The 15,954-nt window shown below is 33.8% G+C and overlaps 1 protein-coding gene across 10 annotated transcripts in view; it reads left to right on the top strand.

Annotated features, from left to right (window-relative positions):
* Positions 1-15,954, top strand: part of LOC138713849 (nuclear pore complex protein DDB_G0274915-like) — a 543,049-nt gene that overhangs the window by 429,842 nt on the left and 97,253 nt on the right. For all 10 annotated transcript variants that reach the window (XM_069846324.1, XM_069846388.1, XM_069846342.1 and 7 more), the window contains exons 2-6: positions 3,237-3,423; positions 9,595-9,726; positions 11,568-11,643; positions 12,256-12,402; positions 14,558-14,652. In XM_069846324.1, coding sequence (XP_069702425.1) covers positions 3,237-3,423; positions 9,595-9,726; positions 11,568-11,643; positions 12,256-12,402; positions 14,558-14,652 — 637 coding nt within the window. The remainder of the gene's footprint in view (positions 1-3,236; positions 3,424-9,594; positions 9,727-11,567; positions 11,644-12,255; positions 12,403-14,557; positions 14,653-15,954) is intronic.

Raw genomic sequence — 15,954 nt, 5'->3', positions numbered from 1 at the left:
GGTAATTTCTTTAATATGATTTTTCCAATTTAACACATTATCGATTTTTAAGCCAAGAAATTTGGTTGTTGTTGTTTCTAATAGGGATGTATTGTTAATTATTGCGCTAGAAATTTGCGACGTTGAATTTGGACAGGATTTAAATTGAATTATGTTAGTTTTGTTACAATTTAATACTAATTTATTGACTGAGAACCAGTCACATATTTTGAAGAGAATTTCCTCTGTTGAAGATTGGAATGTGTTGGAGTTATTGGCTGTAATTACTATACTTGTGTCATCTGCAAATAATATGGGATGACCTACATCTAACATAGTTAGCAAGAAGCTTTTATTGTTTAAGACTGAGGATACGTGTGTGATCTGTGTTTGTATTTTCTTCTTTTATATTTATCAAAATATTTGTAGGCCTATGCATTTCACCTAAAATTAAACGAAAAACTATATGTTTATCATGCTGAACTGAGTGTAAAAGTATTGTAATATACTGATTATTATGTATAACCTACAGTTATACAGACGCCCCAAAATAAATTATTTTCACATGTCCAACATGCCTGTAATTGTATGATATTCTTCGTGAAGAGTCGAGTATTGTCGTCGCATGTTGAATTTTAACACACCTTAAGAATTTTCAAACAAATTAGCCTAAGCATTTTACATTCTCCCCACTAACACAAAAATATTTCTCTTCCTATTCATCGTTGAATGTACTACGTCCACAATCAGAAGACATTGTGAAACGGTGGAACGCTCCGACCAACATAATGATAAATGGCAGTCCGCCACTGCTCTTCGTTTGCGCATAAACATTGAGTACAGTACATGTAGGGATGGGTGAGACGGAGCGCGCTCATTACGTACTGGCTTCGGTTCCGTTCAGGGGCTTACTCGCGAGTACGGTTTTGGAGACGTCTGTTATTAAGATATCTATGTTTCATGTACACAGGATCCCCCTGTGAAAATTCTATAGGACCCAAAACGCCTAAATGAACCATAAATGCCTAAAACCTATGTTTGTGCCTGAAAGAGCGACTTTTAGTACCAGCATTTTGAGTATATTTAAAACAAAAATATCAGTATCAAAAATGCAAAAATGGCCAACAAGTATTAAAATAATCTTTTACAGACAGACAATGGTTTGACAAGTTCGTCCATATTGGTCTTAAACCTAATTTTCTGGAACCGAAGTTCGTTTGGAAAATCCCATCTCATCCTAGCATAAAAGGGGTAGTAGGTTGTTCAGGTTAAGCGAGAGCTTACAAATTAGTTTTCACGTCAACGCACTCCATCAACAATCAATAAAAAAAAAGGTAAAGGTATCCCCGTAACATGCCATGAAGGCACTTCGGGGGCATGGAGGTAGAGCCCCATGCTTTCCATGACCTCGGCACTAGAATGAGGTGGTGTGGTCGGCACCACACTCTGACCGCCTTATACTCCCGGGAAAGACCCGGTACTCAATTTTATAGGAGGCTGAGTGAACCTCGGGGCCGTTCTGAAAGTTTGGCAACGAGAAAAAATCCTGTCACCACCTGGGATCGAACCCCGGACCTTTCAGTCCGTAGCCAGCTGCTCTACCAACTGAGCTACCCGGTCAGTATATTTTCGAACTGCATTTGGATTTAATTGTACCGTTAAACATAAATGCGCATGACACTGAAGATCATTGCTTCCATGCCTGTTGAGTCAGTCTATCAAAAGCGTCAGATTGTCTTTAAGAACTGAGTTTCTACACATGATTTTGTGCAAACATTTCAAAGACCTACTACGATTTTTCCTGGAATCTCTCTATATACGCCTTATGACTAGTCTTCTTCTCTGCCTTTCAAGTGATGCATTTAGCATGGATTTTCTTGCTTCTAGATAACTTCTTCGTTTCCTGTGTCCTGTGTGTTGCCTACACTCAGGACAGTCCGGAAACTTATTGACTTCCCCTTATATATATATATATATATATATATATATATATATATATATATATATACTAGTGGCTTGTGCAGCAAATGCTGCAAACTAAGCAAACTAAGTTCATTAGACGTTCAAATAAACATTTTTCAGATTTATTTTCAATGAAGAATACCAGACATTCTGAAAGTTATTTGCTTCCATAATAATGAAAGATACTCTCTCGAGCCAATACTGAAGAGAACCACGCATATAAATATCTACACCACACCACCATTAAATATATGAAAAAGACCCAACCCCACTTGATTAATAACTATAAAAATATTTGATTTTTAATAATATTATTATCTTACGTAAGTTTTATAGCTTTCAGTAACATATAATATATAGCTGCCACTTAGTAAAATATAAAAGTCAAGATCTAATTTAAGTTATTCTCTACATCTACTTATATAATCCCAAAACGTTTCACTTTCATATCATCAATATAGCATTCATATGTAAAATTAATTAAAAATAGTCACATCATGGCATTAACTACAGTAATATTTCATTTCTAATGGTAATAATGTCATCAAACCACCTCAAGTTTTGTAGTTTTTAATATCCAATACACAGCTGTACCCAGAAAATTACACACCACAGAAATGAACCTGTAAATTATTTTTAGTAAGTTGAGTTTTTAATAACCAATTTAATTTGAGCTCTAAATATGTCAGCATTCGTGCAGATCATGGCCTTCGTGTAATATTGTTTACTGTAGTGTGTGTTTTGTTTTATTCTGAAATGCAACACGGCCGACTTGATGCTCGCTTCGCTTCTCCTGAATGCAATTAGCTAGTTCTCAAAACTGACAACAGATGGATTTTGGAAAATAGGAAAATTATGTAGGAAAATTGACATTTCACTGAAAACTACTATTTTTTCCGAAAAACTTTGGGTTCCAAGCTTCAAAATGAGGGACCATTTATTAAAATCTGTTCAGCCGTTTTCTCGTAATTTCCATTACCAGTTCAAATTATATATATAGATATACAGAGTGGCCCACATGAAGGTTACAAGTTACTCCAGAAATCTATAAATAAACTAAATGCCGATTTGTTTTCAAATCTCATTAGAGGAGGGGGACTTTCAGATTTTTTAAATACATTCTGGTCCTTCTCAACAAATCGGGGAACTTTTTTTTCATTCAGCCCAGAGCAAGAGTTCCGCTCGCTAATTCCGATGGCTCAATATCGATGACTAAGGCTTTTCTTTCTGACTGGTTATGTTGTATAGCAATGTCTGGATTGTTTACTGGAATATTTGTTCTGTACACGTTGCAGAGCCGTGTGAGGGCCAGCAGAGGAGGGCCCGTGTGAGCACCAGTGGAGCAGCCGGGCAGCAGGCTGTGGAGTTCGACTGCCCTGAAGAGTTCGGCTACTACCCGCACCCCAACGACTGCACTCAGTACTACGTTTGTGTGTTCGGCGGAGCCCTGCTGGAGTCTTGCACTGGGGGACTCATGTACAGGTCAGCACTTCTCTTCATTTAACAATGATAACTAGTGTTGTAAAGCTGCAGTATAATACCAGATTCGATTCCCGCTTGGGTTTTTTCCGAGGTTTTCCCCAACAATAAGGCGAATGTCAGGTAATCTATGGCGAATCCACGGCCTCATCTCGCGAAACACCAACTCGCTATCACCAATTCCATCAACGCTAAATAACCTAGTAGTTGTACAGCGTCGTTAAATAACCAACTCAAAAAATACCATAGAATACAGCAGCATTCGTAGAAATATAATGCGACTTTACATACACCAAAATTCTGCTACTTGCATATACAACAGGCGATGTTATCTATCAATGCCAGAGGTCTCCAAAAAGCGTATAGACATTCATGATCCCGATGCTGCCCGCCGAACACAGTGTAAGGCTAGAGAAGGGGGAGAGACTAGTACCTCAACAAATGGGAGCAGTCAGTGAGGGATTGCGGCAACGATTTCCTTATGTTTACGAATAATGACATCAAAAGGGTAAGAAATATCATACGTTTGTATATTATTTTGACAAACTATGAAGCTTCTACTTTTGATTGGGGAATATTCAATAACGGAATAATTCATTTCGCATTACATCTAGAAGATATTTTGTATACACGATTTTACAAATGCTCATTCTGTAAAGGGCTTCATTAATTTTCCAATATTCCAAGATAGAACATAGCTAGCAAGAAGTTTTTTTTTGTTTAAGACTGAGGATACTTGTGTGATTTGTGTTTGTATTTTCTTCTTTCAAATTTATCAAAATATTTGTATGTATTTCACCTAAAATGAAACGAAAAACTATAAGTATATCATGCGAAGCTGAGTGTAAAAGTATTGTAATATAGTGATTATTATGTATAACCAACAGTTATACAGACGTCCCAAAATAAATTATTTTCACATGTCCAGCATACATGAAATTGTATGATATTTTTGTGAAGAGTCGAGTAGTATCGTCACATGTTGAATTTTAACACACCCTTAAGAGGTTTCGAACAAATTAAACATTTCGTATTTTCCCCACTAACACGAAAAAATATTTATCTTCCCTTTCATCCTTGAATGTACTACGTCCATGATTAGAAGACATTGTGAAACGGTGGAACACTCCGACCAACACAATGATAATGACAGTCCGCCACTGCTCTTCGTTTGCGCATAAACATTGAGTACAGTACAGGTGGGGATGGGTGAGGCGGAGCGCGCTCATTACGTACTGGCTTCGGTTCCGTTCAGGGGCTTACTCGCGAGTACGCTTTTGGAGACGTCTGATCAATGCTATTAAAACTGACGATACGGCTTCCTGGTCTGTCAGCATTCTTGACTATAAATTCTGACATCCCGAGTTCGATTCTTGTCGTGAGCATGGAAATTAGTCCTTAAAGAATACTTTCACTGGAAGAAGATTTTTCTGGAGTACAATGTTCCTGGAACTCAAGTTAACTGAGTGATGCACTTATGCATATGAAGTGTTTCTGTAGGAAATGGTATATTACGATACAAGGTTGAGAAGTTCTTTTTACAAAATCGAGGAGAAGTTTGAAAAACGAGCAGATCGAGTTTTTCAATTTCCGAGATTTTGTAATGCATATCACAAACGTGTATTGAAGCCTACAACATTTTTTGCGCGATCGTATTTTTAAAATTGCAAATATAATATATTTTGCACTGAAAATTTAGAGCAATATTATTCCAAAGCCTTCGCAAAACTGCACTGTAATGGTAACTAAGTAACAATAAGTGCTCTGTAATGGGTCTATTTCAGTATAGTTTCATGTTATGAAGAATGGTTTCCCTAGCAACAAGTTTCTATGTGGGAATTCTAACTTTCAAGGCCTTATTGCTTTCTTTACATTTAAATAATGCCCCATGAAGTTTTTATCTTCATCTTATATCCACTGAAGTAGCTACTAAGAAAATGTAATTTTCACTTTCATCCAACTTACATAGTCTCTAAGAAAATATGATCTTATCTTTAATCTAATTTAAATGCAAGTAGTCTCAAAAAATATATATAATATAATCGCTTTCTTATAATTAAGAAATTTTTAAGAAAATATAATCGTCGCTTTCTTCCCACTGAAATAACTTCTAAGAAAATGCAATCTTATCTTTCATTCAACTTAAATACAAATAGTCTCTAAGAAAATATAATCTTCGCTTTCTTCTAACTTAAGACATTTGTAAGAAAATACAATCTTATCTTTCATCCAACTTAAGTACAAATACTCTCTAAGAAAATATAATCTTCGCTTTCTTCCCACTGAAATAACCTCTAAGAAAATACAACCTGATCTTTCATCCGACTTAAATACAAATAGTCTCCAAGAAAATATAATCTTCGCTTTCTTCTAACTGAAGACATTTGTAAGAAAATACAATCTTATCTTTCATCCAACTTAAATACAAATACTCTCTAAGAAAATATAATCTTCGCTTTCTTCCCACTGAAATAACCTCTAAGAAAATACAACCTGATCTTTCATCCGACTTAAATACAAATAGTCTCCAAGAAAATATAATCTTCGCTTTCTTCTAACTTAAGACATTTGTAAGAAAATACAATCTTATCTTTCATCCAACTTAAATACAAATACTCTCTAAGAAAATATAATCTTCGCTTTCTTCCCACTGAAATAACCTCTAAGAAAATACAACCTGATCTTTCATCCGACTTAAATACAAATAGTCTCCAAGAAAATATAATCTTCGCTTTCTTCTAACTTAAGACATTTGTAAGAAAATACAATCTTATCTTTCATCCAACTTAAATACAAATACTCTCTAAGAAAATATAATCTTCGCTTTCTTCCCACTGAAATAACCTCTAAGAAAATACAATCTGATCTTTCATCCAACTTAAATACAAATAGTCTCCAAGAAAATATAATCTTCGCTTTCTTCTAACTTAAGACATTTCTAAGAAAATACAATCTTATCTTTCATCCAACTTAAATACAAATACTCTCTAAGAAAATATAATCTTCGCTTTCTTCCCACTGAAATAACCTCTAAGAAAATACAATCTTCGTTTTCATTCAACACAAATAATCTCTAAGAAAATACAATCTTATTTTTCATCCAACTTATATAGAAGTAGTTTCTAAGAAAATACAAGCTTCGCTTTCTTCCAAATTAAGTAGGCTAATCTCTAAGAAAATATCTTATCTTTCATCAAACATAAATCGCCCTCGATCAATACCCTCTTACCACATCGAGATTTCATTTCTCTCATAGACAGTAAATGTAAAGAATCGTGGACTAAACATTGGACTTTCAATCCTTCCAGAAAACGTTTCGAGAACAAATCAAAGTGCTCTATTAATATATCTATTCACAAGCTTAATAGAAAAGATCAGCTTTTATTATCAACATTAAGAATTGGACTTAAAAAATTAACCCATTCCTGCCTCATATCAAGAGATGAATCACCAACCTGTGAAACCTGCCATTGCTTCCTCACCGTCAAACACATCACCATAGAATGCCAAAGATACCACATCTCAAGGATATAGTACAGTATACCAAGCGATATATCTACAGCACTCAAAGATGCAAATGTTCTTCCACAAATAATCAAATTCTTTAAAGAAATGTCTTTGTACAATATGATTTAATTGCAAACTTTTATTGTCCATTATCTTTTTCGTTTACTTTTTTTTTTTTTACATTCAGATACATTGCAACATATTTTGTATTTTGATTGTAATCTTCATTGGCTGTATTGTGTTTTTCTATATATGAATAATGTGATCGCAAAAAGACCCAGCAGTTATGCGACCTGAAACAAATCGTAAAAAGAAAAAAATAGAAGTAGTTTCTAAGAAAATATAATCTTCGTTTTCTTCCCACTGAAATAATCTCTAAGAAAATAAAATCTTCGCTTTCTTCCAAATTAAGTAATGTCTAAGAAAATACAACCTTATCTTTCGTCCAACTTAAATACAAGTAAGAAAATGTAATCTTCGCTTTCTTCCAACTTAAATAATTTCCAAGAAAACACAATCTTATCTTCCATCTAGCTTAAATACAAGTAATCTCTAAGAAAATATAGTAATTTCTAAAAAAAAAAAAAAAAAAAAAAAAAAAAAATATATACAATCTCATCTTCCATCCAACTTTAATACAAGTAGTCTCTAAGAAACTGTAAACTTCGTTTTCTTCCCACTGAAATAACCTCTAAGGAAATACAATCTTCGCTTTCATTCAACATAAACAATCTCTAAGGAAAAAAATCTTCTCTTTCTTCTCACTTAAACAGCCTCTAATGAAATACGATCTACCTTTCCATCCAACTTAAGTAATCTCTAAGAAAATATAATCTTCACTTTCTTCCCATTAAAACAGCCTCTAACAAAACATAATCTTCGCTTTCTTCCCACTGAAATAATCTCTAAGAAAATAAAATCTTCGCTTTCTTCCAAATTAAGTAATCTCTAAGAAAATACAACCTTATCTTTCGTCCAACTTAAATACAAGTAAGAAAATGTAAACTTCGCTTTCTTCCAACGTAAATAATTTCTAAGAAAACACAATCTTATCTTCCATCTAACTTAAATACAAGTAATAGCTAAGAAAATATAGTCTTTTCTTTCTTCTAACTTCAGTAATTTCTAAGAAAATACAATCTTCGCTTTCATTCAACATAAACAACATCTAAGAAAAAAATCTTCTCTTTCTTCTCACTTAAACAGCCTCTAATGAAATACAATCTTCCTTTTCATCCAAATTAAGTAATCTCTAAGAAAATATAATCTTCACTTTCTTCCCATTACAACAGCGTCTAACAAAACATAATCTTCGCTTTCTTCCACTGAAATAATCTCTAAGAAAATAAAATCTTCGCTTTCTTCCAAATTAAGTAATCTCTACGAAAATACAACCTTATCTTTCGTCCAACTTAAATACAAGAAGAAAATGTAATCTTCGCTTTCTTCCAACTTAAATAATTTCTAAGAAAACACAATCTTATCTTCCATCTAACTTAAATACAAGTAATCTCTAAGAAAATATAGTCTTTTCTTTCTTCTAACTTAAGTAATTTCTAAGAAAATACAATCTCATCTTCCATCCAACTTTAATACAAGTAGTCTCTAAGAAAATATAAACTTCGCTTTCTTCCCACTGAAATAACCTCTAAGATAATACAATCTTCGCTTTTAGTCAACATAAACAATCTCTAAGGAAAAAATCTTCTCTTTCTTCTCATTTAAACAGCCTCTAATGAAATACGATCTTCCTTTTCATCCAACTTAAGTAATCTCTAAGAAAATATAATCTTCACTTTCCTCCCAATAAAACAGCCTCTACGAAAATATAATCTTCACTTTCTTCCCATTAAAACAGCCTCTAACAAAATATAATCTTCGCTTTCTTCCAATTGAAATAATCTCTAAGAAAATAAAATCTTCGCTTTCTTCCAAATTAAGTAATCTCTAAGAAAATACAACCTTATCTTTCGTCCAACTTAAATACGAGAAGAAAATGTAATCTTCGCTTTCTTCCAACTTAAATAATTTCTAAGAAAACACAATCTTATCTTCCATCTAACTTAAATACAAGTAGTCTCTAAGAAAATATAGTCTTTTCTTTCTTGTAACTTAAGTAATTTCTAAGAAAATACAATCTCATCTTCCATCCAACTTTAATAGAAATAGTCTCTAAGAAAATATAAACTTCGCTTTCTTCCCACTGAAATAATCTCTAAGAAAATACAATCTTCGCTTTCATTCAACATAAACAATATCCAAGAAAAAAATCTTCTCCTTCCTCTCACTTAAACAGCCTCTAATGAAATACAATCTTCCTTTTCAACCAACTTAAGTGATCTCTAAGAAAATATAATCTTCACTTTCTTCCCACTAAAACATCCTCTAAGAAAATACAATCTTCCTTTTCATTCAATTTAAATAGTCTCTAAGAAGCAAAGTCTTTGCGTTCCGTCTATTTAAATAGTATCTGACAAAAAACAGTCTTTGTTTTCTTCTCACTTAAACAGTGTCAAAGAAAATACGATCTTCACTTTTTTTCACCACTTAAATGGTCTCTAAGAAAATACAACTTTCGTTTTCTTCTTGCTGATCTATAAGAAAAATGCTCAGGTACTAGAAGCAAGTTATGGTTTGGCGAACTCAAATTGATTATGTTTTTCGCAGCCATGAATTGCAGACGTGTGACTGGCCGCGTAATGTGGGCTGCGGTGCAGAAGGGGAAAGCGCAACCATCAGCACGGTGAGGGTTACGGATCCCAGGACCAGACACACCACTCCTACAGGCTCGCCGTCAAGGTAAGCAAGCATCTGCGTCCAGTCGAGATTTATTAGCACAACGAAAATACCTCCAGTCATTGCTACCGCGACAGTGGCGCCAGTCTGTGTCACTGTGAACACGACTATTTTAAACTTGATGTTAGTCTGTGGATTTCAATTACATGGCGACCAGATGACCACTACATGGAGACGACTAAATGTTAGATATGTAGGAGAAGAGTGGACAACCAGATCATTACTAGAAAATTAGACGACAACTAGCTGACGACTAGCGAACTAGTTGACAACTAGGTGCCGAGTACACAACCAGACAACTAGGCAGCGACTGGACAAAGCAGGTGAAGGCTGCATAACCAGACATTCACTAAGAAATTAGACGACGACTGGACAACCACATGACTAGATCATGAATAAACATTACACAAGTAGGCGATGACTAGAAAGTCAAAGTTGGCGAAATCTGGACACCTAGACAATTTTTAGTAAACTGTGTGACGACTAAGCATTTAGGCAATGAATAAACAACCAAGTGACAAGTCGATAACCAGACAAGTAGGTGACAAGACAACTAGACAAACAGATGACGAGTAGACAATCTACTAGACGATTACTAGCAATAATATACAAATAGGCAACTAGATAAAGCAAGTAGATGATTACTAAGCAACAGTTAGGTGACAATAGACGACAGCCGAACACATACGCGACTAGACAACTAGGTGTTGACTATACAAAGACTAGATGTTAACTAGGAATCTGCAAACAGCTAGGATATGATTAGATAACTGGACAATTTCTATGACACCTGGCGACAACTAAACGATGAGAAGATAACTAGACGACTAGACAGCTAGATGACAACTAGATAATGGATAGATATCAGACAAGTATGTGATAACTAGGCGACGACTAATCAGAAAAAGTAGTCGAAAATTGAACAACTAGATAATTTAGAGAACTATGTGACGACTAGACAACATAACAATCAGACGAGTAGATAACCAGACAACTAGGCAACATATATACAACTAGAAAAGTGACGAATAAACAATCAGACAACTAGATGACGACTAGACACCTAGGTGAACATTAGACAATTAAGCGACGATATACAATTGAACAACCTAACAGCTGCGCGATGATTAGACAACTAGAAGGTTACTAGGCGACAGCTAGGTCACAACTAGATAACTGCACAACTACGCGATTAGATGTGTACTAGCCGATTACTAGACAACTAGACGACGATTGGACAACCCGGCAGTTGCGATATCTAGGTGATAACTATAAAACTAAACGATAACCAGACAACTAGGCAACATTTAGACGGCTAGGTGGCATTACGTAACAGATACCACTCAAGTACGCGGTAACTAGACAACTAGGCGACGACTGGACAATCAGACAAGTAGGCGAACAGCTAGACAATCTCTAAAAAAAGTGTGACGAGCAGGCAACGAAGAGGCAACCAGACAAATAGGCAACGACTAGACAGCAACTAGGTGATCATTAAACAACTAAGCAATGATATACAAACAGACAAACTGACAACTAGGTGACTTAAAAAACTAGACGATTACAAAGTGACAACTAGACACCGATGATACAACTAGATGTATTGGCGACTACTAGACAACTAGATGACAATTTAGACAATTACTAGACAACAGCTGGGCAACTAGACAGCTAGGCGGCGATTGGAATAGATGACTACTAGGCGAAGATTAAAATACACAACTGCTAAATGACGAGATGAAGAGATGACAAAATATAAAATAAAAATGAGAAGACAAGGTTGCTAATTCTGTACCTCTAAACTAATATAAATAAGTTATATTATATGCTATTCTATTTTTCAGAACTGTACCAGTCTCCAGAGGACAACAGCAACAAAGGGAACAACAGCAACGACAGCAGCAAGAAGAAATTGCAAAGGTGGGTTTGTACAAATGACACAAATGTTACTATTACAGAACATGTAGTGCCAATCTCATTTCTCTTCCCATTATTCTCCCTCGACTTCACAATGATGTTACACTCCTACTAGAATTGTTTCTTGCAGAGAACTCTACTACTGAGGTAGTATAACTATAATGATATATACCGCATACATTTTATCTTTCCACGCTCGTGGATATAGAGCGGACGCAGCAGTGCAGAGTGCAGCTGAACACATACGAGCGAGGAAAGATAAAATGTATGTACTATATACACACATCACACACAAACTTATTCCTTTTAAAATTATATTTTACAAAGTCGCTATTTACAACTTCTATAAAATTAAAAAGCAAAGAAATATCAATAATTAATATCCATAGGTACTGTGTTTTCGTATGCTATACAAATTATACTGCAATATTTTCTAGTATTATCACAAAAGATCAAAAGATGTAACTCAAAAATAATGCCTTACAGCAATTACCTCAATTATTGTAATCGCAAAATAATATGAATACAAATATTTAATCACATCAGCAGAATCAAAACTGAAAATGAATTTTATTCCAAAAAAGTAAAATGAATAAAATGTATTTTCACTTACAGCACCAGTTGTATGCCGATGATCTGGGTCCTGCAGAAGAAGTGGAGAATGACAGACAACAACGTGTGTACAGAGGTCAGCCTTCAACTGTTGGCCAGGTTGCAAGGGATAGAGATGGTCTCAGGCACCAAGTCACCAATGCAATTCCAGTAAGTATTGTCAATGCCTGTAGACACACAATAGATGTAACAGGAATTAGAAAAAGGAAAAAAACTCTATACTGTACCTCTACTAATTTACTATTTCAGCAGAAAATGTATATGTACTCATTACTGTGAGATACTCCTATACATGTCGCTGAAAAACATGTTTCTAGACGAACATTCCTAAAAGTAGATCTTTAAACACTAGGCAAGCTTGTTAAAAATTGACTGTTGTATGGCAGTATTTTTAACACTAGTGCGAAAAGTATTTTTAATTCTGACTTCCAATTGTTTACACCGAATGTCAATTGTTTCCCACCAGATCTGCCACAACATCAATCGTAACCTATCAATATAGCAGATCAAACGATGTCAGGCATACTTTTAAAAATGAGTGGTTTTTGTTAAAAACTTACACAAATTAAATAAATTGTTTCACCAACTATTTTATTGATACCGGTAACTATATGAAACTATTAAGAACTAAATGTAATTATAAAAAAATTAGAGGACACCTGGGTTTGAAACAGAGACCTCTCGATTTGCAGTCAAATGCTCTATCACTGAACTACATCATTGCTTGGCTTTAAGGAGAGTTTGTACTTCCATATCTTATAATGTTAAATCCCTCAATTTTGGGTGCACTTTTCTCAGAAGTTATAAAAGACACAAATGTAGAAAAAATAGGGCACATGTAACATACCTTTATGTATACAACCGGCTAAATAAATTTACAATTGCACTGAGCAGTTGGCAAAAAAAATCCTTTGATAACATTTTCTGCATTAACAATTCCTACAAATTATTTTTTTATTTTTGCTGAAGATATGGCTAAAAGCTGACAATTAGAATAAATAAAATAATATTACCATTTTACACACATTAAACTACCGAAAACGATAAAAACCAAAATTTCATATTTTGTCAAAATTCGGTGTACAGACTCCTCTTAATGCGATAAAGTTTCACTATTGCAATGAGGAGGAATACAGCAATGGAGAAGTTGGGGAATTTGCCCTATCCCAGCATGGACAACTGTCTAAAAACAATGTACGACATACATGTTAAAAAGATTTTATTTTGTTCATAGGATTGTTACACTCGGCCTTCAGCTCTATTTCGCAAACAACTCTACTCACAAAAAAATGTCATTTTTTAATAATTATCGTATCGTAAATAATTATTAAATTATTATTTGAGATTTTATCGAATGCATATCGATGGCTAAGAAGTGATACTTTGTATCTATAAAAACAGTCATTTAGTTTAACTAAATTATTATTCAATCATTCATAGTTCTCTGCTCAAGGGCAGGTCTTTCACTGCAAATCCAGCGTTCTCCAATCTTTTCTATTTTCTGTCTTCCTCTTAGCCTCTACATATGATCCATGTACCTTAATGTTGTCTATCATCTGATATCTTCTTCTGACTTTATTATTGTGTTCACAAAATTGGACGGTTAATTAATATTTTGTCCTCGACTAGAAGATCTTCCAAAGCAGAAACATATATAAAAAGTTTGTCTATTTTGAGAGAAATTATTTTTTAAAACAGTCCTTTTATTCACCTGCAAATTTACAGATACGAGGTATCACTTCGTAGACACAGATAAGTTTTAACCATGTTCTGAACCTATACAAATCACGTTTTAAACAAGTCCAAAAATCATGTGAAAAATTTTATTCACAAATCAGCAATCGAATATAAACATAAAGGGCCGTATTCATAGACATTCTTAGTGTGGGCTTCCGGTGGATGATCAGCGAACTAACGTTTTCCATATTCATAAACCAATGTTAGCGAAATGATATGATATGAATCCCGTACAAGTAATCAGTTGATAGCCGGGGCTAGTTTAGCACGCTCGTAGTGCAGGCTAGCGAAATGTCTATGCATAGCACCCTAAATGTATTAGGCTTGCAGCATGTGCAACAGTTAGCTTGCTTTCACATGTCTTCTAATTAGCTTTTGTTACGTCTATATTATGTAAGTAATTAATGTAAAGTTAGCTTGTAGGTATTCTTGTGTACAGCAAGTATTACAAAGAATGTAAATATATATGTTTATGAATTAACAAAAATTAAACAAATATAGCTCTACAATGTCATATGAAGCAATCTATGCAATGAATTAGACAATAACTCAAAACAAATGGTTGCAGGCACCCCCTGGTAGAGTGGCAAGTGGAGAAAAGATTGGGGTGATCTCATTTGGAACTCAACATCAACAACAACAACAGCAACAGCAGCAATACAGGTCTGTCTACACTAACTTTATTATGGTTTTCATCTTTCTTTATATGCTTCCTAATCAAGTTTCAAATGTGGCATTTTTTTCAAGAGTTACTCGCAATTTGAAATACAAAGTATTGTTTTCAACTTGAAAGTTACAAAATAGCATGGTGAACATGAAGACACACCAAATATCAAATACTTTAACTCCAGAAAAGATTATCATCTTCGAGAGAGAATGTAAGTTTCCAAGAAGGAATTTACTTACATGACGTACAAAATTACACATCGTAATAGCGATTCCATAATGTGATAATTACATCATTTCCTATAATTAAATAGAAATGATAAAAAAAAGCTTCATTAAAATCAGCAAAATCTGATATAAATTCTACTACCAAATCTATACAGATTATGCTGTCCTAAAAGTTTTCTTCAATGAAGTACTAATTCTCACTTTTTAACTGATATTTCGCAGCTTTCCAAAAAATATGACTTAAATATCTAAAATACAGCCGAGAAAGTTATAAGTTATTCATATACTGATTTTAAATAATGTCTGGTCTCCTAAAGCTCAATTCACTATTATTCTTCACAAATCCAAGCCATGAAACAAACCAATTTTATTCAATTAAGTTACAATTTTTTTTTTCATTAAAATTATGTGACTAGACATAAGGAATTATTCTGCATATGTATAATAACAATAAAGTTTGTTATTCCTGTTGTAATTATGGAATAAGCTTTGTTATTATTCTTGAGATCTTGTCATGTATACAGTTACCAAAAATTAAATAGTGAGTTATTTTGAAAAAATGCTACATTAGAGATTTGATATTGTCCTAATGGTCTGCCATGAAAGCTTATCACAATTCAACACTACAAATAAAAATAAAACAAAAGAAGTATGATCTGAGTTAAAATGACAAACTCTTGCTGTAAGATGGATAGATTTTAATTTTCTCCTAATAAATACTTATTCAATGCAAAATATTAGAAAAATAAGTATACAGTGTTCATTTTGTTATGTGTAAATTAATATTAACTACTGAATTTCAGAAATATAATCATGACGTATCCTACAGTATGTTATTCAAACTTCGTGGAGCTTGACATACTTTTAATGTTATTCTAGGTTTCAATCAGCATTTGGATTGTTTTTAAGAATGTTATCAAATCAAAGATAAACAAACATGCACTTACATAAAACCATCCACATTTCAAAGGTGTTGAATAAAATTATCAGAGTGAAATTTGGAAGGAAAATTCATCAGTTTCTCTGTATGATAAAGTAATTTAATTAAATTCAGTGTATGTTTGGAAATAA

Source organism: Periplaneta americana, chromosome 2 (assembly GCF_040183065.1).
Source record: "Periplaneta americana isolate PAMFEO1 chromosome 2, P.americana_PAMFEO1_priV1, whole genome shotgun sequence".
Classification (NCBI taxonomy): Eukaryota; Metazoa; Arthropoda; class Insecta; order Blattodea; family Blattidae; genus Periplaneta; species Periplaneta americana.
The sequence above is the reverse complement of the archived record's forward strand: the minus strand, read 5'-3'. Positions and strand labels throughout refer to the sequence as shown.